This window comes from Coregonus lavaretus, assembly GCF_964263955.1.
Source record: "Coregonus lavaretus genome assembly, chromosome: 33".
Taxonomy (NCBI): domain Eukaryota; kingdom Metazoa; phylum Chordata; class Actinopteri; order Salmoniformes; family Salmonidae; genus Coregonus; species Coregonus lavaretus.
This window is the reverse complement of record NC_140020.1, coordinates 8,993,648-9,017,486: the sequence shown is the minus strand read 5'-3', so window position 1 is coordinate 9,017,486 and position 23,839 is coordinate 8,993,648. Positions and strand designations below refer to the sequence as shown.

At 41.7% G+C, this 23,839-nt stretch overlaps 1 protein-coding gene and 1 pseudogene across 2 annotated transcripts in view; one reads left to right on the top strand and one right to left on the bottom strand.

Moving 5' to 3' along the window:
* The window catches only part of LOC311108130 (CD109 antigen-like), a 34,709-nt pseudogene extending 14,010 nt beyond the window's left edge, over positions 1-20,699 (bottom strand). Inside the window, exons 1-15 of the transcript in view lie at positions 20,667-20,699; positions 20,098-20,346; positions 18,148-18,273; positions 9,658-9,771; positions 8,978-9,175; positions 8,592-8,733; positions 7,563-7,705; positions 4,983-5,092; positions 4,724-4,920; positions 4,392-4,493; positions 2,493-2,683; positions 1,727-1,880; positions 1,525-1,598; positions 742-840; positions 399-555 (exon numbers count right to left, since the gene is read on the bottom strand). The product of the transcript in view is annotated as a CD109 antigen-like (transcript). The remainder of the gene's footprint in view (positions 1-398; positions 556-741; positions 841-1,524; positions 1,599-1,726; positions 1,881-2,492; positions 2,684-4,391; positions 4,494-4,723; positions 4,921-4,982; positions 5,093-7,562; positions 7,706-8,591; positions 8,734-8,977; positions 9,176-9,657; positions 9,772-18,147; positions 18,274-20,097; positions 20,347-20,666) is intronic.
* A 520-nt stretch (positions 20,700-21,219) lies between these two features.
* Positions 21,220-23,824, top strand: naa20 (N-alpha-acetyltransferase 20, NatB catalytic subunit). Its single transcript, XM_084150878.1, has 6 exons — positions 21,220-21,360; positions 21,799-21,823; positions 21,963-22,053; positions 22,175-22,310; positions 22,996-23,141; positions 23,234-23,824. Exons 1-6 carry the CDS (start codon positions 21,308-21,310, stop codon positions 23,317-23,319), a joined length of 537 nt encoding a protein of 178 aa, XP_084007004.1. The 5' UTR covers positions 21,220-21,307; the 3' UTR covers positions 23,320-23,824.
* The last annotated feature ends 15 nt before the right edge of the window (positions 23,825-23,839 follow it).

Here is a 23,839-nt window from a genome sequence, read left to right as displayed (position 1 = left end):
ATAGTACCACACAGAGACATATAGTACCACACATAGTACCACACAGAGACATATAGTACCACACAGAGACATATAGTACCACACAGAGATATACAGTACCACACAGACATATAGTACCACACAGAGACATTCAGTACCACACAGAGACATACAGTACCACACAGAGACATACAGTACCACCCTGAGACATACAGTACCACACAGAGACATATAGTACCACACAGAGTACCACACAGAGACATATAGTACCACACAGAGGAAAAGTGTAATATTGTTAATATAACCGTGTGTTAGTGTGGTTTTTATTGTGAATTTTTGCATTTCATGCGATGCAGGAACATTATCAGCGATAACAGAGTGATCAAATTAAGATCATATCTCTGTATAGTAACACTTACAGAGTCCAGGTAGAGGATGACATTCTCCGGAGGTGTCTCCACTCTCCTAACCACGTCGTTGGTCTCGATCCCAGCCTGAGCCAGGATGAAGCCATTGAGAAGGCCCACCTCCAGAATGGCCATGCCAGTCTGGTTAATGGCCTGGCCCTCCAACAGACTGCTAGAGAGCAATATAGGAATAGCTATATCAAATGCAGTAGGTACTAAACCTTTTGTAGCATCCTGACATGCCAGACCTTGTGGCGTTTCCAATATCTGTCTTATTTAACAGCAGACCATTGAAAAAACAAGTTGTTTTTTGTTTTTCATTTTGAAGTTGTAAATGTGTGTTACCAAGCCAGACCTGATGCAGATATAGAGGTGGACGTAATACATGTCAGTGCCAAACAACTATACGTGCAAATCAAAAGCCTCCTGTGTAGTGTCTCTCTGTGACAACCCTCTGCATTGTAAAACACATTCATCCACACACACACAGAGAGAGAGACAGAGAGAGAGAGAGAGACAGAGAGAAATTGAGCAATACAAATAAAGGAGAAAAATAAAAAAAAATTACTGGCAAGTTTAATTTCCAATGTTTAACTGACAGACAGCATGCTTTCTTCAAAGGGACTAACAGCTGATTTGTTGCAGCCCATTTACAGGAATGAAAACTACTCAAGATGTGAAGGTTTCATCAAAGAGTGAGACTGAGACAGGCCGATTAACGCTTTCCAGCAGGAGGCTCCACCATTAACTCCCTGGGACACAATCAGACAGTGTTAATGATGAAATAGGAGTACTTAAACAACACTGCAAAGCCACCATTTTTACTATTATGGTGATTTCTCATCCTTTTGATATAAGGTTAGTCATTGGTATGATGCAGGTTAGTCATTGGTATGACGCAAGGGGCTAGGTTAGAACAGCTGTAGAACGTTTTGTTTAAATGTGTTGTACCTTGATAATAGCAATGTCCTAGGCACTCGCAACCACTATGTAATGGGGCTCATGTGAATACTAGAACAGCCCAGCAACACGGGAAGCTTAGCCTTAGTCTGTGATGTCATGTTTTCATTATTGAGATTGATGGAAATCGTTGGCAGACAGACATGAGGACTGTGATTTAAGTCAGTCAACACATTACTGGAATCTGAAACTGATCGAATCCTTGGCCCTGGACAGAAGAACCTGTAAGCGTTCTGCTCTGCACGTCTCGATCTGAAACGTTAACCACAACAATCAGTTGCAACATCATCACTAAGATGGCGCCAACCTGGAGAATCAGGCACTGCTTTGTTCTTTATCGCTAGATCATTTTTATTTGAATGGGGATCTTTTCATTTTACCTCTTGGCTCTGGTATAGCAGATAGTTGGTGTAGTTGATGTGGAAGTTGGCCACTGTGGTTGAAGGTGCTCTGTTGACTGTAATGTGGAGATGTATGAGGTGAGACCCACTGTAGACTGCATACAGACAAGGCCTGCAGAGCCATCACTGTGTCCTGAGGAGATAAAGGATAAAGGAGCTAGACTCCATTTCAAAATGTGACACAGACAAAGCAACTGTTCCTCCTCCCCATTGGTTATATCACCCTCTCCAGCTCAATACAGCCTGTTGATCCTAAATCCTATCTTCACTGAGCCTCTCTTGTAAACTCTTGGGCCCCTAATATTTGTTTATACCCTAATTCTATCCGTAGTGGGATTTCAGGTTAATCTGTACATTTTATCACAATTTGCCTCACAGTACTTGATGGACTTAATTTCAATCTGTGTTACTGACACAGAACAGGCTCCATAGACTCTAGACTATAGGCTTGTTCTTTTGGGTTTTGTGAATGTTCCTTTTGATTCTATTAATTGAAACTGGAATACAGTATGTTCTGAGCCAACCTATCTGATCTGAACTCAGAGATTGACCCTTTAAATGCTTCTATTCTGAGCCACCCTAACTGATCTGGGTTCAGACACTGACTCACACCGACCCTTGAAATGCTTCTATTCTGACCCAGCCTAACTGATCTGGGTTCAGACACTGACCCACACTGACCCTTGAAATGCATATGTTCTGACCCAGCCTTGCTGATCAGGGATCAGAGACGACCCTTCCTTACCTGTGTGGAGCCGTATCCTCCCAGGTGGTTCCTCTTCTGGCTGAGCCACTTCATGAGGCCGAAGCCTTCCACCACCCGGGACAGCATGCGCAGGGAGAGCAGCAGGTAGGTAGCCATCTGTATGTCTGCGGAGCACAGCTAGCACGACTCAGACAGCCCTACATCTGACGAGGACCAGGATGGAAGACCGTCTGGACAAAAAGGAAATGGTGGAGCAAAACAAAGTTGAGCTACATCAACAACAACATCTGGGAGGCTTGCACTGTATATCGAAAAGTTTCTAGTGAGTCCTCTTTAAATGCTTTTAGCAGTGGAGCCTCCTCAGAGGAGGAAGGGGAGGACCATCCTCCCCAGTGAATTTCATACACATTTAAATTGTAAGACATTTAAAAAGTTATCATTTTAAGATAAACTATACTAAATATAATCACATGTCACCAAATAACTGATTAAAACACACTATTTTGCAAAGAAGGTCTACAGTAGCCTCAACAGCACTCTGTAGGGTAGCACCATGGTGTAGCCGGAGGACAGCTGGCTTCCGTCCTCCTCTGGGTACATTGACTTCAATACAAAACCTAGGAGGCTCATTGTTCTCACCCCCTTCCATAGACTTACACAGTAATTATGACAACTTCCGGAGGACGTCCTCCAGCCTATCAGAGCACTTGCAGCATGAACTGACATGATGTCCACCCAATCAAAGTATCAGATAATTAATCTAGCACTGAAAGCATAAACTACAGCTAGCTAGCACTGCAGTGTATAAAATGTGTTGAGTAGTTGACTCAAAGAGAGAGAAAGACAATAGTTGAACAGTTTTGAACAAATTAATTTATTCCAAAATGAAGGATAAGTAAATTTAACTTACTTAGCTAGCAAATGCAGCTAGCTAGTTCAACCTACTGAAACACCCTGCTCAGAGGGATGTTATGTTAGCTAGCTGGCTATGACTTTCCAACACAACACTGAAACTCTTCCAAGTCAAGGTAAGCTTTTGGCATTACTAATTTATTGCCACAGGGCCCGCCGGTGTAACTGCTTACTGACTGTACACTGTAATGTTACTGCATGATTGTAGCGGGTTTACTAACACGTTAGTTCTATTAGCTATGCTGACTATGACGTTACTTTAGCTAATATGGTGACAACGATGTAGGCTGTGTGCAGTTGTTTGGCTTGGAAAGGTTTTTTTGCCTGGTCACATACAGCTGATATGTTGTGCATTGAAGTCCACAAGCGAAGGGAAGAGGTGAGAGGAGGAGAGCGCATAGATAGATGTGAGAAGGAATACAACGTGGCTGCTATGAAAGTGAACTGTGTTTACGCGTGATCAGGGGTGTATTAATTCTGCTGAATCTGTTGAAAAAAAATCTTAAACGGAAGCAAACGGAAAACAAAATGGGGATAAACATATACGTGAATTTTTCCAATAGAAACTCTTGTTTGCAACTGTTGGACTAATGATTACACCCTATATCAGCTATATGCAGTCAAGAGTGCATCTAGCTGGAGTTTGTGCAAGGCGGTGTTGAATGTCACTGTCTGTCCAAGTGTCACTGTCTGTCACCTCAAATTTCTTCTGTCGACCTGTGTGCACCTACGTTGTAAACTTTCATTCATAGGCTAGGTTGTAGCAACCTCATGATGGGTATAGGGAACATTTTAGTATCATGTAGTAGCCTAAATCTATCGCTGTTACATTGAACTGGGTGTATGGAATATGAATGAGAGTCATCCAATATGCTGTAATAGAAATAAGGCCATGCTCGTGAAAATAAAAAATCGGCCTCCCTCATCTTAAACGGCACTGACCGCCACTGGCTTTTAGATATGCAGCACCTTAGAACAGAGGAGTCTCATCCATCCCCACCTCCATCCAACTCCCCAAGTGTTTACCCCTAATCTCTGCTCATCCCATCAGCTGTGTCAGCGCTCGGTCTGCGCTCTCACTGTTGGCCAGAGCGTAAGTGGCCAGACACAGGCTGTAGTAATGGAAACCTGGCTTGCGTACATGTTCTGAATAATAGAAACAAAGAAAAGGTCAACCAAAGAGATTTAACAGACTTGGAAAACCAAAGGCCAAAGCACATACTGTATGTAGCACAGAGTCTTATTGTAGCATTACTCCCACCTTGTAATTGTCATCCTCCAATAGCTCCATGAATAGCTTCATGAACATTTTAATTGTTAGACATTTAAAAAGTTATCATTTTAAGATAAACATGTACACAAGTAGGTTGTGAGAGATATGGGGCCATCCAGGCCTTGCTGAAGCTCAGTGTGGATGACCCGGCCAGGCTCCATGAAGGCCCCGTCATCCCCCTGCTGGGCCCCCAACCAGGTTGCAGTACTGGAGAGCACTCTGCTGTCGATGGAGATGAAGGGACTCGCCTGCAGGAAGCACTTCAGTACGAACGCAGAGAGCCTTTCAGAGAGGAGATATGGATAAAGGGTTACAGATACACACAAACAGGCTGAGTTACTCACCATGTGCTTCCAGAGGAGTGACTATCTCCAGAGGCACTGAAGGAACCATCATCTCTCTGGTAGGACAGTTCACTCTCATAACCTACATGGGCAAGAAACCAAAGGGTTAACTATTAGGCTATATCATACATATATTTTATTGTATGTATTAGTCTATGTAATATGTATAATTGTATTTACATTTTATGAACTATTAGGCAATATAATATAGAATTTCAGCTAAGTTGGTAAGAGCGTCTGCTAAATGACTAAAATGTAATGTAAATGTATGAATATTAGCAACACACCTTTCATCATGTAAAACGTGGCTTTACAGTTTTTCTCAATTGCTAAAACACTAAACCCTATTGTCTGAACCAAATGCTCAGTTTCCTGAACCCACTGATTGAATCAATCACTCTTTTGGCAAAACCATAAGCACTTTTCACCTGTTTAGACATAACTTGCCAACACATTTTCATTGTGATGCACCCGTGCTGCATAATGGTGAGCACAGGTGACAAAAGTCAAACACAGTTAGAGCACAGGTGTCACCACTTGAACACAACAACTCAAAATTGATCACACTTGTGGCTAATGATGTGAGGGAACATATACAGTAAGCCAGTTCAGAGAGCACTGGTTTGTGAGGCCCTACAATGGATAGAAATCTGAGAGGAAGAGTTTGTGTGAGAGGAGGTCGAGGTGGTCGAGGTGGTCAGCGAAGACAAAGAACAGTAATATCTGATTAAATCAGAGCTACTGTGATTGACCATGTTCTTGTCCATGGTATGAGCATGAGGGAGGCTGGACAAAGGGTACAACCAAACATCAGTAGATTCACTGTGTCCACCATAATCCGAAGATTTAGAGAAGAGAACAGGTAATTACCTTTTTTTGACATTATAGTACAGTATGTCAATGTTGACAGCAATTACTGTATGACATACTATATACTGTACCACAGTATACTGTAAGTAAATATATGTTTCAGTACATCACTGTACCAATGTACTGTAGTATTGTAATGGAGGGTTGGTCTAACTGTTTGTAGGCCTAGTATTTCATGTATATTTTTTGTAACTCCATGTTCTCTTTTTGTAGAATTGAAAGACTGCCACATGGAGACCCTAATTGTTGATATGGTCCGTGAGAACAATGCCATTAAACTGAGCGAAATTCAGCAGAAGATCATTGAGGACCATTTAAATTTTGAGGGTATCAACAGTGTCAGCCTCTCTACTGTTGATCGTGTCCTCAAGCGCAACAGACTGCGCATGAAACAGCTATACAGAGTGCCCTTTGATCGCAACTCAGACAGAGTCAAAGAGCAAAGATTCCAGTATGTACAGGTTGGCATATATCCAGACACATTCAATGTTGATTACTCTAAGTAGTGATTTACTGTAGTGGCCTAAATCACTTTTTCCGTATCACTTACAAAACTATATCTATTTCTACAGAGGGTTTTTCAACTGGATGCAATGGAAAGACCCCATCAATACATCTACATGGATGAAGCTGGGTTTAATCTCACCAAAAGGAGAAGGAGAGGCCGTAATGTGATTGGCCATCGGGCCATTGTTGGTGTTCCTGGGCAGCGTGGTGGCAATGTCACATTATGTGCTGCCATCAGCAATCATGGGGTTGTCCACCATCATGCCAACCTGGGGCCCTACAACACTCACCAGCTCCTCATTTTCCTCAATCACATGCGAGATGCTTTGTTAGGGCAGCAGGATGAGCATCCCATCTATGTTGTTGTTTGGGACAATGTGAGTTTTCACAGAGCCCTCCAGGTTAGAGAGTGGTACAATATGAACCAAGGTTTTATCAATCTTTGCCTTCCACCGTACTCCCCTTTCCTAAACCCCATTGAGGAATTCTTCTCCTCATGGCGGTGGAAGGTATATGAACGCCAACCTTACACCAGGGTAAATCTCCTGCAAGCCATGGGACTTGCCTGTGGTGACATAGGTGTGGAGGCATGCCAAGCCTGGATACGGCATGCCAGGGGTTTTTTCCCCCGGTGCCTGGCCAGACAAAATGTGGCCTGTGATGTGGATGAAGTCCTGTAGCCTGACCCAGTACGGAGACATGATGCTGTGGCTGAGTAATGCACTTATTTGTATATTTTTGTACTTTATTTTTACATGGGCTTACTGTACACAAGTGGCAAACGCATAAGATTTCTGTTTGTTTTTACAAGTGCTACATGTGAATGCACAAGATTTCTGTTTTGTCTTTTTGTACAAGTGCTAAATGCACAGTTTTTGTTTTGTTTTGCAACATGCATTTAGCCTACAGTGAACAATAAACATTTATTTCTCCAGCTTCATGTCCTGAGCATTGTGTTTTCTATTTTTCTACGTAGTGTTTAGTGACTGTTCAGTAGTGTTTTTTATTTTGATTGACTCGGGGCACGATATGACAACATTGTTCAGTTTTGAGCACAGATTGAACTGTTTTGAGGTGAAAGTTTGGTTTTGCAAGAAGAGTCTGAGGTTTTGTGAATGTAGCTTGAAAATTGGGTTTTGTGTTCACAGTTAAGAGAAAAGGAGAGCAGCTTTCAAGAAATGTGTCTTAGCAATCGAGAAAAACTGTAATCAAGATGTCATGGTCGACTTGTCCAGACACAGTCAGATACAATGACATAGATGTTGGGGAAAAGTTCTGCTCCCCACCTACATAAGGCATATGGATGAGGGACTCCAGGCCAGTGATGGATGGTCCAAGGATGTCACCTTTTATACAGAAAAAAATTAAGACAGAATAGAGAAAGAACGACAGAGAGAGAGAAGGAGAGAGAGAGAGAGAGAAGGAGAGAGAGAGAAAGAGAGAGAGAGAGAGAGAGAGAGAGAGATTTGTAAATACAACCCATATTTATGTTTATTTATTTTCCCATTTGTACTTTAACTATTTGCACATTGTTACAACACTGTATATATACATAATATGACATTTGAAATGTCTTTATTCTTTTGAAACTTCTGAGTGTAATGTTTACTGTTAATATTTATTGTTTATTTCACTTTTGTTTACTATCTACTTCACTTGCTTTGGCAATGTTAACACACGTTTCCCATGCCAATAAAGCCCTTAAATTGAATTGAAATTGAATTGAGAGAGAGAGAGAGAGAGAGAGAGAGAGATAACACAGCCTTACAAGTAACAAACAGATATGGTTTTCTTTTAATATTTACAAGAGCTGCCACTTAAACAACAATCATGTTTACCGATGAGGACAGCAAATACAAGCAACCAGAGTAGCCTGCTAGTTTGATAGGTTGACTAGCATGACAGATGCACCACTCTTTAGGGTTCCATTTCTAGAAGGGTAAGAAAACAACCACACAGCTGCTGACCATAAAAAGACAAAGAAGCATTTCCAAACGTCATTATTTTCACTGAAATCTATAATTCAACTTGTTTGAGGCATTGGGCTTTGCTTGTCATTCTCTGTCAGTTTTTCCAATGAGTGTTCACTTTTAGCCATACTATGGGAGGGAAAGTATTGATAAAATGCTCATAAAAAGTCAAATATGCTTGTTATAAGACCATAGGAATGTAGTTTGGGTTCACCAGCTTGTGAGTGGAGTGGAAGAGGTCAAGCTGGATGTGTTTACAAACCGACTGCAGTCACTTGAGCTCTCTGACTGCCCTCAACAACATCTGCAGGGAAGCTGAATGCCATTTCACTGGTGAGGCTTTTCACTGACCTCACTGGCTCCAGAAACATCGTCTTTGAAAGTGACTGCTCAAGTCCTTTAACCTATCAAAACAAATTATTACACAAACAAACATTGACGTGTAATACAACCTGGGCGAGATGGAGAGAGAGGTCCTTTGAAGAAGTTTAACAAGAACAAGATTTGTGTGTTTAGTCACAGATGTATCAGCTGAAATAACTAACAACTTAATTTGATACTCCAATTAGGAGAAAAGAGAAATTGCTTTCACTGACCGCTAAGTTTATTGAAGTAAAGTGAAACTTTTTATCTGTTCTGTAACTTGACCAGAACCATCTTGCTGACGGCGTCTGAGGCAACAGCCGAGACGGGGATCTCCACCAGGGCCAGTGGCCTGATGGGAAATAGGACAGAGGTTCCGTTCTGACTCCACACAGACACTGTGCGTGTACTGGCTTTAGAGAGCTCCTCATTGTCCGGGAAGACAAACTCAAATGAGTGACTCTGAGCAACAGTCACCATGACCAAGCAGAACATAATAAGAAAAAGCAGAGAGAAAAACAACGAGACGAGCGGGAAGTCACCCAGATCAAAAGACATGGAATGTCTGGACAGACAAAACAACGTGATGGGTCGCCATTGTGTCGTAACAATATTACAGATTAGAACTATGATACAAGGACTGTCTCATGTCCTGCTCCACGTAGTGGTGATTGTCCATGTTGGATTAATGGGCTCAATGCTTTGATACCTCTAGCATGACCCTAGAGGTGTTTGGTGCTGGTGATCATTTTAATGAAAGATAATACAAACTGACCCAAACTGGTTCATTCTAGTTCTGACTGCTTCTCCATTAAAGGAGGATAACATTTGTGAATATGTTACAGTGAATGTGTAAAATAGGGACTGTACTGTAGTGAAAGATTTTCAACACAGTAAATAATATCAAAGTGGCTATGCCAGAGAGACATCTGAGAGCTGCATTGACTACAGTGAAGGCAGCTCACCTCAAGGTCCTCTTCCAGGTATTTGAAGAGAGTGACCTCCACAAGCAGCAGCTCGCCTCGGATTATGAAAGCAGGTAGATTCAAGGACAGGAAGAAGTCCTGGAACACTTTGAGCTGAAAACACAAAAGAGTACAGAGAGTAGAGTAGAGTAGAGTAGTCAGGTTGGATGGGGAGCGTCGCTGCTATTTTCAGGTCTCTCCAGAGATGTTCGATCGGGTTCAAGTCTGGGCTCTGGCTGGGCCACCCAAGGACATTCAGACACTTGTCCCGAAGCCACTTATAGCTGTCCTCGAAGGATGCCTAAAAACAAATGAAATTTCATCCCAAACAGGTGGAATCTGTAGGCCTACTGCTGTGTCACTCAAAGCTCCATTTCAATACAAAGAGAGCTACATTGTTTGACGTTGGCAGTGATTTTGAAACAGTCATTTTGAAAGGCCTCTTAGATCTAGAATGAGTGTTGCCACCTCGTCTGAGAGCTGTATGTGAATGGGGAGGACCCTGCCTGCAGGCAAATGTAAAACCATTGTCTGGACAGGTATCTCGTCTGGCATTGGAGGGAGTTCAGAACCAGAAGAGTTCAGCTGCACACGAGGCAGCATTAACCCTGAGTCATCCAACTTCCAGCTACATGGACTGTCTGTCTTGTGTTTTGGAGATTGTAACAGTCTTCCCCTGATCCTCTTGAGTCAGGGGCCGCTTGTTGTACGTGGATATTTTCAGCTGCACAAACACGATGTTTGTAACTAAACGTCTACGTGACGAAATCCATACATCAGTAATCATGCAGTAATGACTACTATTGTCTCTTGTGTTGAAAATTGGAGTAGTAGGGCACAGAGTTCGAAGACACTTGGTTATGGCTCGGGAGACTTCAACAACACTTTCAGACACTTATAGTTGTACCCTTGTTACCGTGGCATTGATATGAGGTAGTCTGAAACCGTGATATGCCCTACTCATGTATCTCTGATCACACTGCATGAAAACAAGAGTCGTAATAGAACAGGTGACTTAACCTACTGTATCAGCAGCTAATGGGGATCCGGAATCAAATACAAAAAATGTAAAGATTATGCATTATAATATACATTATATTATGCATAAAGTTTTGCATTATTCCCACACAATATCTAAACAATATAGACTCGTCATTGTTTCCCTTACCTCAGCAGTGCATTCGGAAAGTATTCAGACCCCTTGACCTTTTCCACATTTTGTTACGTTACAGCCTTATTCTAAAATGGATTGAATTGGTTTTTTCCCTCATCAATCTACACACAATACCCCATAATGTCAAAGCAAAACAGGCTTTTAGACATTTTTGCTAATTTATTAAAAATATAAAACTGAAATATCACATTTACATAAGTATTCAGACCCTTTACTCAGTACTTTGGTGAAGCACCTTTGACAGTGATTACAGCCTTGAGTATTCTTGGGTATGACGCTATAATCTTTGCACGCCTGTATTTGGGGAGGTTCTCCCATTCTTCTCTGCAGATCCTCTCAAGCTCTGTCAGGTTGGATGGGGAGCGTTGCTGCACAGCTATTTTCAGGTCTCTCCAGAGATGTTCGATCGGGTTCAAGTCCGGGCTCTGGCTGGGCCACTCAAGGACATTCAGAAACTTGTCCCGAAGCCACTCCTGCGTTGTCTTGGCTATGTGCTTAGGGTCGTTGTCCTGTTTGAAGGTGAACCTTCGCCCCAGTCTGAGGTCCTTAGCACTCTGGAGCAGGTTTTCATCAAGGATCTCTCTGTACTTTGCTCCATTCATCTTTCCGTCGATCCTGACTAGTATCCCAGTCCCTGCCACTGAAAAACATCCCCACAGCATGATGCTGCCACCACCATGCTTCACCGTAGGGATGGTGCCAGGTTTCCTCCAGACGTGACGCTTGGCATTCAGGCCAAAGAGTTTAATCTGGTTTCATCAGACCAGAGAATCTTGTTTCTCATGGTCTGAGAGTCCTTTAGGTGCCTTTGGCAAACTCCAAGCGAGCTGTCATGTGCCTTTTACTGAGGAGTGGCTTCCTTCTGGCCACTCTACCATAAAGGCCTGATTGGTGGAGTGCTGCAGAAATGCTTGTCCTTCTGGAAGGTTCTCCCATCTCCACAGAGGAACTCGGGAGCTCTGTCAGAGTGACCATCGGGCTCTTGGTCACCTCTCTGACTAAGGCCCTTCTCCCCCGATTGCTCAGTTTGGCCCGGGCGGCCAGCTCTAGGAAGAGTCTTGGTGGTTCCAAACTTCTTCCATTTAAGAATGATGGAGGCCACTGTGTTCTTGGGGACCTTCAATGCTGCAGAAATGTTTTGGTACCCTTCCCCAGATCTGTGCCTCGACGCAATCCTGTCTCGGAGCTCTACGGACAATTCCTTCGACCTCTTGGCTTGGTTTTTGCTCTGACATGCATTGTCAACTGTGAGACCTTATATAGACAGGTGTGTGCCTTTCCAAATCATGTCCAATCAATTGAATTTAACACAGGTGGACTCCAATCAAGTTGTATATACAGTGGGGAAAAAAAGTATTTAGTCAGCCACCAATTGTGCAAGTTCTCCCACTTAAAAAGATGAGAGAGGCCTGTAATTTTCATCATAGGTACACGTCAACTATGACAGACAAAATGAGAAAAAAAAATCCAGAAAATCACATTGTAGGATTTTTAATGAATTTATTTGCAAATTATGGTGGAAAATAAGTATTTGGTCAATAACAAAAGTTTCTCAATACTTTGTTATATACCCTTTGTTGGCAATGACACAGGTCAAACGTTTTCTGTAAGTCTTCACAAGGTTTTCACACACTGTTGCTGGTATTTTGGCCCATTCCTCCATGCAGATCTCCTCTAGAGCAGTGATGTTTTGGGGCTGTCGCTGGGCAACACAGACTTTCAACTCCCTCCAAAGATTTTCTATGGGGTTGAGATCTGGAGACTGGCTAGGCCACTCCAGGACCTTGAAATGCTTCTTACGAAGCCACTCCTTCGTTGCCCGGGCGGTGTGTTTGGGATCATTGTCATGCTGAAAGACCCAAACATGTTTCATCTTCAATGCCCTTGCTGATGGAAGGAGGTTTTCACTTAAAATCTCATGATACATGGCCCCATTCATTCTTTCCTTTACACGGATCAGTCGTCCTGGTCCCTTTGCAGAAAAACAGCCCCAAAGCATGATGTTTCCATCCCCATGCTTCACAGTAGGTATGGTGTTCTTTGGATGCAACTCAGCATTCTTTGTCCTCCAAACACGACGAGTTGAGTTTTTACCAAAAAGTTCTATTTTGGTTTCATCTGACCATCTGACATTCTCCCAATCCTCTTCTGGATCATCCAAATGCACTCTAGCAAACTTCAGACGGGCCTGGACATGTACTGGCTTAAGCAGGGGGACACGTCTCGCACTGCAGGATTTGAGTCCCTGGCGGCGTAGTGTGTTACTGATGGTAGGCTTTGTTACTTTGGTCCCAGCTCTCTGCAGGTCATTCACTAGGTCCCCCCGTGTGGTTCTGGGATTTTTGCTCACCGTTCTTGTGATCATTTTGACCCCACGGGGTGAGATCTTGCGTGGAGCCCCAGATCGAGGGAGATTATCAGTGGTCTTGTATGTCTTCCATTTCCTAATAATTGCTCCCACAGTTGATTTCTTCAAACCAAGCTGCTTACCTATTGCAGATTCAGCCTTCCCAGACTGGTGCAGGTCTACATTTTGTTTCTGGTGACCTTTGACAGCTCTTTGGTCTTGGCCATAGTGTAGTTTGGAGTGTGACTGTTTGAGGTTGTGGACAGGTGTCTTTTATACTGATAACAAGTTCAAACAGGTGCCATTAATACAGGTAACGAGTGGAGGACAGAGGAGCCTCTTAAAGAAGAAGTTACAGGTCTGTGAGAGCCAGAAACCTTGCTTGTTTGTAGGTGACCAAATACTTATTTTCCACCATAATTTGCAAATAAATTCATAAAAAATCCTACAATGTGATTTTCTGGATTTTTTTTTTTCAATTTGTCTGTCATAGTTGATGTGTACCTATGATGAAAATTACAGGCCTCTCTCATCTTTTTAAGTGGGAGAACTTGCACAATTGGTGGCTGACTAAATACTTTTTTCCCCCACTGTAACATCTCAAGGATGATCAATGGAAACAGGATGCATCTGAGCTCAATTCTTAGTCTAATAGCCAAGGGTCTGAATACTTATGTGAATGTTTCTAAGAACCTGTTTTCGCTTTTTCATTATGGGGTATTGTACGTAGATTGATGAGATATATATATATATTTTTTTTTTTATCCATTTGAGAATAAGGCTGTAACTTAACAAAATGTGGAAAAAGTCAAGGGGTCTGAATACTTTCCGCATGCACTGTAGCTGGGATATCCACAGAAGGCAAGGTTATATCTATATTTAATCACAGCCACTTCCATAGTGCTGTGATAGGTCAGTCCTTAAAAATCTATAAACAATAGACCCAATAAATCAGTAACAGTACACTCTGAATGAGAGACTTACTCTTCATTCTCAATAAGAAAGATGAGTGTACAGAATCTAACTTAAATTATTTCAAATAACTGTATGATTACCTGTCAGGGACATAGACCATGATGGTGAGAAACTCATTGTACTCATAATCCTCTTACATGTAGTCTGCAGATCGTTTATACATGTCCCGGTAGTCAGGCACATTACATTTACAATTTAGTCATTTAGCAGACACTCTTATCCAGAGCGACTTACATGAGCAATTAGGGTTAAGTGCCTTGCTCAAGGGCACATAGACAGATTTTTCACCTAGTCGGCTTGAGGATTCGAACCAGTGACCTTTCGGTTACTGGCCCAATGCTCTTAACCGTACCTGCCGACCCACATCAAAAGAGGAATCCGTGGAGCCGTCAATCTGTATCAAAAACGTATTAATTAAATGAGATGAACATTGAATCATCTGTCAGAGATCTGTACAAAAGCATCGCTTTGGGTGTTTTGTGGGGACAAACTTACCTCTTTGTGTTCATCATAAATCACATCGCTACCATGAACATTTTGCAAGGATGTTATGTTCATGTGACCTTGCACAGGCTTCCTATACATGTATCTGTGTGATAGAGAGTAGATTACAATACTCTTGCTGCAGTGGGCCATTTAAATGATCAGAACCAAATCGTTTCTATTTATTTATTTTATTTCAGTATCGTACCATTTGGTGCACAGCCCATATGGGCGTATAACATACTATTTCTTCAAGTATGTGTGTACAAAACACATAGCCTTGTTTAAACCATAAGGTAAATCATGATCAAACAGATTTACTTAGCAGCAGTGGCGGCTCCTGAAAAAATTCTCAGGAGGGGCAATTTTTCTGATGATTTAGGTGACCTACACACATTTAAAAAAAGATATGTCCAGCAACAACATGAAGACAGGGGCAGCATATAAATCAATACCAGAAGCATTTATTGACTGATCTGGGGAGATGGATTCCAGTTTCTGTGACAGATTATAAATAATCTCTGATGCCTTTGTTATATTAGCTTTTGGTTGAATGTACTGTCGTAGTAAATATATAATGTTATAGCTTGGTCTGACTAAAATCTTGTGCATGACCCATTTTGTGTTGGGCCTTTGTATTCAATACAATGAACAAGAGTCCTATCTTGTCAGCCTTGTCAGCAGGTGGCTAAGGATAACACCCACGCCATAGGTCTCTCAGTTCTTCCAACTCACGAGTTCTTGCCCTGATAACACACACACACACCCACACACACACACACACACACATCATCACTGATAAACACACACACACACACACACACACACATCATCACTGATAACAAACACACACACACACACACACACTGATAACAAACACACACACACACACACAAATCCTCTTCTCTTAGGCTGAACATCTGAAGACAGAGAACCCGACTCAGAGCCAATGCAACAGTGACACTAGCCTGGAGGTGACATCGCCCAACTCATCAGGACCAATCAGAAGATCAGAACTACTAGATTCAACCTACTTCATTTTATTGTATAAAATGTCAGCACACAATGTTTAGGGGCTCTTCTGATAAACTCCCTACGAGTTTGACGAACGGGTCCGTGCACGCGATTCCAGATATCTTTACCTCTGAATAAACTGCCTTATATTATACAATTATCCACCTTGTCCAAAAGTCTCTACTTTTTCTCCATTCTCCAGTAAACTTGTTTTATCAACAATAGTAAGGTTCAATGACACAGAAAGCAGTTCAATGTCGGGGTACAGAGTCGCTCTCTTACCAGGATCGCGGTCCGCTCTGACCAGGGTGAAGTTGGCCGGCTCCACCTCTCTGTCCGGGACTCTGTCATCCAGTCAAGTCTCCCAGCTGTATTGGGATTTTGCTGCCAGCAGCGTTTTCATTATTTAGTCCGTTCGTAGCGGGTATGTACACGATCAACAAGATCAGTCCAAAACCGAAGATCAGTCCAAAGCAGAATGTTTGCAGAATGTTTGTAAACTAAGTCTACAAATTAAAAACATAAAATAACGCCACACTGCAGGTCGCAACATAGACGCTGGTAGCCGCCATTGTCTTAGTTACGTTCAAAGTTACGTCACGTATGACGAAAGCGCGTAAGTGCATGCACACAGACACCCATAGAGAATGTATTGAAAGCTTTGAAATGTGAAAAAAATAGATTTTACATGACAGGCTATGAGAGACTTCTGGGCGATTTTCAACCTGACTGAAATCGCCCAAAAAACGGGCGGGGCCATTTGAAGCACGACTTTAGCCTGATTTGACATTTAGTGGCTGGCAGATCAGACGTCAACACTGATAACTGCTGTTGCCGTGATATAATTGATTAGAAAAAAAATCCCTTCCTTTTCCCGTTTGGCAGTGCGTCGCCCATATCGCCCTATTGAACAAGCCGTCCATGCTTAGCAGTGACCGTGCCCCATATCAAATCAAATTTGTATTTGTCACATGTGCCAAATACAACAGGTGTAGATTACCATGAAATGCTTACTTACAAGCCCTTAACCAACAATGCAGTTAAGAAAATAGAGTTAAGAAAATATTTACAAAATAAACTAAAGTAAAAAGAACAACAACAAAAAACAAGTAAGACAATAAAATAACAATAATGAGGCTGTGTACAGGAGTACCGTACCGAGGCCATGTGAGGGGGTACAGGTTAGTCCAGGTAGTTTGTACATGTAGGTAGGGGTAAAGTGACTATGCATAGATAATAAACAGTGAGTAGCAGCAGTGGGGCATTTGATTATCGTCATGATGGAGACTATCGTCATGATGGAGACTATCGTCATGATAGACTATCGTCATGATAGAGACTATCATCATGATGGATATTATCGTCATGATAGAGACTATCGTCATGATGGAGACAATCGTCATGATGGAGATTATCGTCATGATAGAGACTATTGTCATGATGGAGATTATCGTCATGATAGAGACTATCGTCATGATGGAGACTATTGTCATAATGGAGACTATCGTCATGATGGAGGACACTGAGGGCCTCTATCAGCACCAGCCCTCAGCACTTCAAACCTGGGCAGCACTGAAACAAACACACAGGACATGAATGTCAATGGATTACAATCACACACTACCTCAGCAAAGATTTCAAAATGTGTATTTTCATTCAAGGTATATGGAAGTACACAATCTGTATAGGCTATACAGTTCAATCACAGCATATTTAGTTACAGTCTAAAATGTACCATATTGACTGTGTTTGGTTTATGTAAATAAATAAATGAACAAAATGTCAGGGGAAATAGTTCAGCTTTAGTCCTGTTCAAAATGAGGCCAAATAACAACCAGGTCCATGGCAGGGAAGTCAGTGAGTTTCCTCTGGTGGGTCATTTAACTATCTTATGAACAATAGAGGGAGGAACCAGAACTTATGGAAAAGGTCAAGGCGCTTAACTTATCTTAACTACAATTTAACGTTGATGAAAGCACCTTTACCATGATGATCCACATTGAATTTATTTTCACTCACAATTTCCTGCAACACAGGGAGACAATGCGAGGGATAACCACATTTCAGCACACTGACAAATTAACTCTGGTTATTGTTTTTTTTCTGCCCCTTCGACAGTAAGACTTAAAACTGCTGGACATTTTGAGTTTGGTTTCAGTTATCTACTCTATATTGATTAAAACAACATACGGTGGGCTGTCTTTGTGTTATAGTTCACAGAAGACACATTTCACAGAAGACGTTTTTAAATAACACTAATTCATTGTGAGTATTTAGTGTCAATTCTTCCTAATGATGAAAACATTTGCGGACAAAAAACACATTAAAGCCCCAAGGCTATCTGTGAACAATGGTTTCCTGAATGAAATGCAGCCTTGTCAAGATGAAATGTAGCCGGAGTCATCCTGAAAAGCTTTAATGAAGTTTTAATAGCAACTCAAAGTGGTTTTGAGAAGCAATATGTTGGCATGGTCCTTTCAAATTTAATAGGAGTCACATTGATGGAAGTCAAAATGGTCAACTTGCCAAGGGGTGGATTCTCAGACAGCTGAAACTCTTTGGACACAACCCCCAAAACACTGTCCAATGACAACCACTGCCGGATCATGTTTGCCTTGGGATCCTGGCTCACGGCATTTATAAAAGGAAATTAGAATTATCAACTGTCCATCACAGTTCCATATCCTAAGGTCCAATCATCTATCTGCTATCACTTCCACACAGAATGTTCATACAATACCCCCTTGGTATGTTACCTAGTAACACACACCTTAATGATAATATCGATCTTGCTCTTATATGGCTGGGTGAATGGACACTGCCCGACTTTCCATGACCTGTCGTAGTTGGCCTTGTCTGTCTGAATAAACGTGGACAAGCTTTTGGGGTTGAAAGCCCTATTTGGTAAAAGACCAAGTCCATATTATGTCAAGAACAGCTCAAATAAGCAAAGAGAAATGACAGTCCATCATTACTTTAAGACATGAAGGTCAGTCAATACAGAAAATGTCAAGAACTTTGAAAGCGTCTTCAAGTGCAGTTGCAAAAACCATCAAGCCCTATGATGAAACTGTCTCTCAGTTACCTCTGCTGCAGAGGAGAAGTTCATTAGAGTTACCAGCCTCAGAAATTGCAGCCCAAATAAATGCTTCACAGAGTTCAAGTAACAGACACATCTCAGCATCAACTGTTCAGAGGAGACTGTGTGAATCAGGCTTTCATGGTCGAATTGCTGCAAAGAAACCACTACTAAAGGACACCAATAATAAGAAGAGACTTACTTGGGCCAAGAAACACGAGCAATGGACATTAGACCGGTGGAAATGTGTCCTTTGGTCTGGAGTCCAAATTTGAGATTTTTGGTTCCAACCGCCATGTCTTTGTGAGACGCGGTGTGGGTGAACGGATGATCTCTGCATGTGTATTTCCCACCGTAAAGCATGGAGGAGGAGGTGTTATGGTGTAGGGGTGCTTTGCTGGTGACACTGTCTGTGATTTATTTAGAATTCAAGGCACACTTAACCAGCATGGCTACCACAGCATTCTGCAGCGATACGCCATCCCATCTGGTTTGGGCTAAGTGGGACAATAATTTGTTTTTCAACAGGACAATGACCCAACACACCTCCAGGCTGTGTAAGGGCTATTTTACCAAGAAGGAGAGTGATGGAGTGCTGCATCAGATGACTTGGCCTCCACAATCCCCCGACCTCAACCAAATTGAGATGGTTTGGGATGAGTCGGACCGCAGAGTGAAGGAAAAGCAGCCAACAAGTGCACAGCATATGTGGGAACTCCTTCAAGACTGTTGGAAAAGCATTCCAGGTGAAGCTGGTTGAGAGAATGCCAAGAGTGTGCAAAGCTGTCATCAAGGCAAAGGGTGGCTATTTGAAGAATCTGAAATATAAAATATATTTGGATTTGTTGAACACCTTTTTTGGTTACTACATGATTCCATGTGTTATTCATTAGTTTTGATGTCTTCACTATTATTCTACAATGTAGAAAATAGTAAAACAATAAAGACAAATCCTTGAATGAGTAGGTGTTCTAAAACTTTTGACCAGTAGTGTATATGATAGCTTTGACTAAGTTGTATCAATGCAATAACAATGCCAGTGACATCTAATTGCTACTTTTATGAAATGAATATTTTTCATATTGTATTGGCATGCACATTATAAATATCAGAAAAAGTAATACTTACTGGTGAAAGAACTAGCAGCTCAGTATAACCTTTATAAAGTTGGATAAAGACAAAGGGAAGTTTATCATCAATTTAGTTACAGCACTGATAGTCATACAAAATCATTATAGCAGAAAAGGCAAGGTTGCTGCTTGGTGTGTGAAACAAAGTCAAGCAAACATTTAAAAACATTTATAGAAATATGAAATGTTGAGTTGAAAATAATACACCTCCTTGAATTATGGTTGCGTCTGAGACTACAGTATTGTTGCCGTTAACAATCTCAGTAACAACTTGGACTTCCACAGCGATGGTGAAGATAGTGACTGATAGTGTGATGGGGGCACCAGGCCGTAGCACCCTCGGAACAGAAGTCGGGTATGAAGGGCTGGGGGCCGGGGGCCGGGCTGGAGGCCGGGGGCCGGACTGGGGGCCGGGGGCCGGGCTGGGGGCCGGGGGCTGGGGGCCGGGCTGGGGGCCGGGGGCCGGGCTGGAGGCCTGGGGGCGGGGCTGAAAGAGATAAGAGGATGGCGAAGTTAGAAAATAGGGGAGGCAATTCAACCATTTTAAATCGCCTATAACGACAAATAAGTATCTTCTATAATGGAAAAAGTATAGGATTATAAGTACATTTGTCTAGAATACTTTTGAAGTACTATATTTAGCCATAACTTGGGGTGAAAATGACAAATAATCCAAGAAATCCAAACGCTTGAAACCACTCCATTTGCCTGAACCACACAGCAAAGTGCTTCATTGATCAATGGAACCAAGTTGTTTCAGGGACAGTCTTCATACCTGTGCTAAAGTAACTCCACCTACTCTGTCACCAGGGAATATATGTTATGCTCTCCATCAACCATACCAAAGGGAATTTCTAAGAAAAAAAACACCTCTCTTAAAAAAATATATGTTCCTGTTCAAAAACATGTTCTTGTTCAATCAATATTTTTGTGTTGGGAAAATTGTAGTTCAATTTCTGCAACTTTTTTTGTCATAGGCTACTTAGCCAGGTATGGTTTTTCAATGTAGCTAATGGTTTTTCAATTAGCTAATGAATGCATTTTTAATTGGACACGAGTATCAAGCATTGATTAAGCTATCTATTTGGTTGTGATTTCATTATCGCAAAGTAATTCATTAATATTTAATTAAATTTACCAGACAAAATGTATTAGATGGCTCATTTGTACAAATCCTCGAAAAATCATTCTAGGCATGGCTCATCATCATTACATGTTCTCATCTTGGGTTCTACTAAAGTTTGTCTGCTATTTCTCAGTCCAACAGCAGATGGCAGTAAATCAACAGACAATGACACCTCCCTGACGAAGGAGGGCATCGACGTTTTTGTTGATGCTAAAGTTGAAGGGTCACATACATTTGTGCCGCGTTCAACGAATCAGCAAGTAGAACATTTCCGAGTATCCGAGTTCCGACTAGCATTGAACGCGGCACCTGTACAGCCAAAATGACAACATTACGAGCTTTCACATGCGATGATTTGTTCAAATTCAATAACATGTGAGTTAATTTCGATTTTTTTTCCTAATAATGTTGAATAGGTTACCCATCTAGCTACATCGTCATTATGTTTTAATGAACAATAGCAATTGCTTGTTGGCTAGTTGCAAGTATAGCTAGCTAGCCAGAAGCTAATTATCATACAGTGCGATGCATATCTTTAGACTATCTGCTACCAAGCTTAGACTAGTCAACTATGTTGATATAAGATACATTATTTGATATTGTATGGACAATAATAGCTCACTAGCTATCTAACTAGCTAACTAAGCAAGCTTTCCAAGATTAGCTGGCTAGGTAGAGCCAGCTAGCTAACAGTTAGATAGGTAACGTTGAGCATAACGACAGTTGAGTAAACTGTGAAGTCTGCTGCCCCTCATCATCGGTGCATTGCATTGAATGCACAAAACATCTCAGTATTTGTTTGTCTCTTCACAGCAACTTGGATCCATTGACAGAGACTGTATCCTTTCACATGCTGCTGTTCAGTACAAATTGTTCCCCAGCATTGTAATAACATACCACCATCATGCACAGAAACCCCAGATAGTCTTTGTCTTTTTATCAGGAGAAGACAAGCTGTCCTTAACTTTCTTTCACAGTATGGAATCCCATTTTACCTACAGTACCTGGCCCACTGGCCAGAGTACTTCATTGTTGCAGAGGCCCCTGGTGGTGAATTGATGGGTTACAGTAAGTAGGCCTGCATGTCATACACACCTAGCAATATGATGATTGCTTTAGAGAAAATGCAATAACAAAGGCATACATTCTGTATAGCCTCCATCAAAATGACACTTCTGACTATCCTCAGTCATGGGAAAGGCAGAGGGATCAGTGGCGCGAGAAGAGTGGCATGGCCACGTCACAGCTCTCTCTGTGGCCCCAGAGTTCAGACGACTGGGACTGGCAGCCAAGCTTATGGAGATGCTGGAGGAGATCTCAGAAAGGTGGGGCTGACTTCTAATGCTTCAGGTTACTAAGATCAGGGTGGTGTTAATTTGGCATCACATATTTTTTTTTTTTTTTTACTGAAACAGGGAGTGACTACCTCAGCTTTTCCCAAACTCGGTCTTGGGGCCCCTCCTGGGTGCACGTTTTGGTTTTTGCACTAGCACTACACAGCTGATTCCACAAATCAAAGCTTGATGATGAGTTGGTTATTTGAATCAGCTGTGTCGTCCTAGGTCAAAAAACAAAACGTGCACCCCTTGGGGTCCCCAGGACAGAGTTGGGAAACGCTGGACTACCTGGTCCAATAAGAAACTCGGGAGTTTTCCGTTTTTTTGTACCCTACTGAACAATAACCACATTAGAGTAGAGCTGAGATGCCTTGGTGATAAATATAAGGATATGTTTATAACACTAATGTGCACCGCTTTTTTTAAATGATCCTTTAAACTACTACTAGTTTGATGGTTGTAGCCATCAATTGTCCCATTAACAATCACCCATATTAGCAAACTTAGTTCATTTCAAACTTCACATTTCTCTAGTATAGACTACTTATCGTAATGAACGATATCAACAAAATGCTTGTGATAAGGGATCGGTGTCGATAATTTTCTGTTTGTCATCCCAGCTCTGCTAGATCTACTTCTTTGCCTCACTATTGTCGGTTTCACTGTTGTTTAGGAAGGGCGGGTTCTTTGTTGATCTGTTTGTGCGAGTCTCCAATCAAGTGGCGGTGAACATGTACAAACAGCTAGGCTACAGCGTTTACAGGACCGTGATAGAGTACTATTCTGCTAGCAATGGAGAACCGGATGAAGACGCCTATGGTAATATGAACCCCTTCAAATCAATGTAAACATTACTGTAACTCAGACAATCATTATGTGGATATGTACTCACTCTTTGTCCTTCTCTGCAGATATGAGGAAAGCCTTGTCGAGAGACGCAGAGAGGAAGTCCATCATTCCTATACCACATCCTGTCAGACCAGAAGATATAGAATAACAGTAGATGGTGGCTCTGACACTTTTGAAAACAAATACATTTATTTCTCGGTTGTCACTAGTTACCACAGCCACAAAGTCAAAATTGGCAAAAATTAACGAAAACAAATTGGTCTTAATTTAAGGTTATGGTTAGGCATAAGGGCAGTGTGAGGGTTAATAAATTGTAAAAATCAGTAGGGTTTACGACTGTGGTTGTGGTAACGACCGTATTTCCCCAGTCTGCATTAGAAAATGAAGTGTTATTAGGACTAGTTTTATTTTTAGGGTTTGATGTGTGAAAGCTTAGAGAATATCATTGTACATAATATTGACAGATCTAATAAATTGTCCTTTTTGATGACGAGTCAGTCACTGTTTGGTTTGAAATGCTATATGGACTTTCATCCAAATTCAATAAATGATATCTACTTACATGACTCACCCAGGTAATGATACTGTATCTGCCACTTTGTTACAGTCAGTTCTATGGTTGAAAAATGTCCCAATAAATAAAAATAAGGATATCTGTGTTTTTTTAT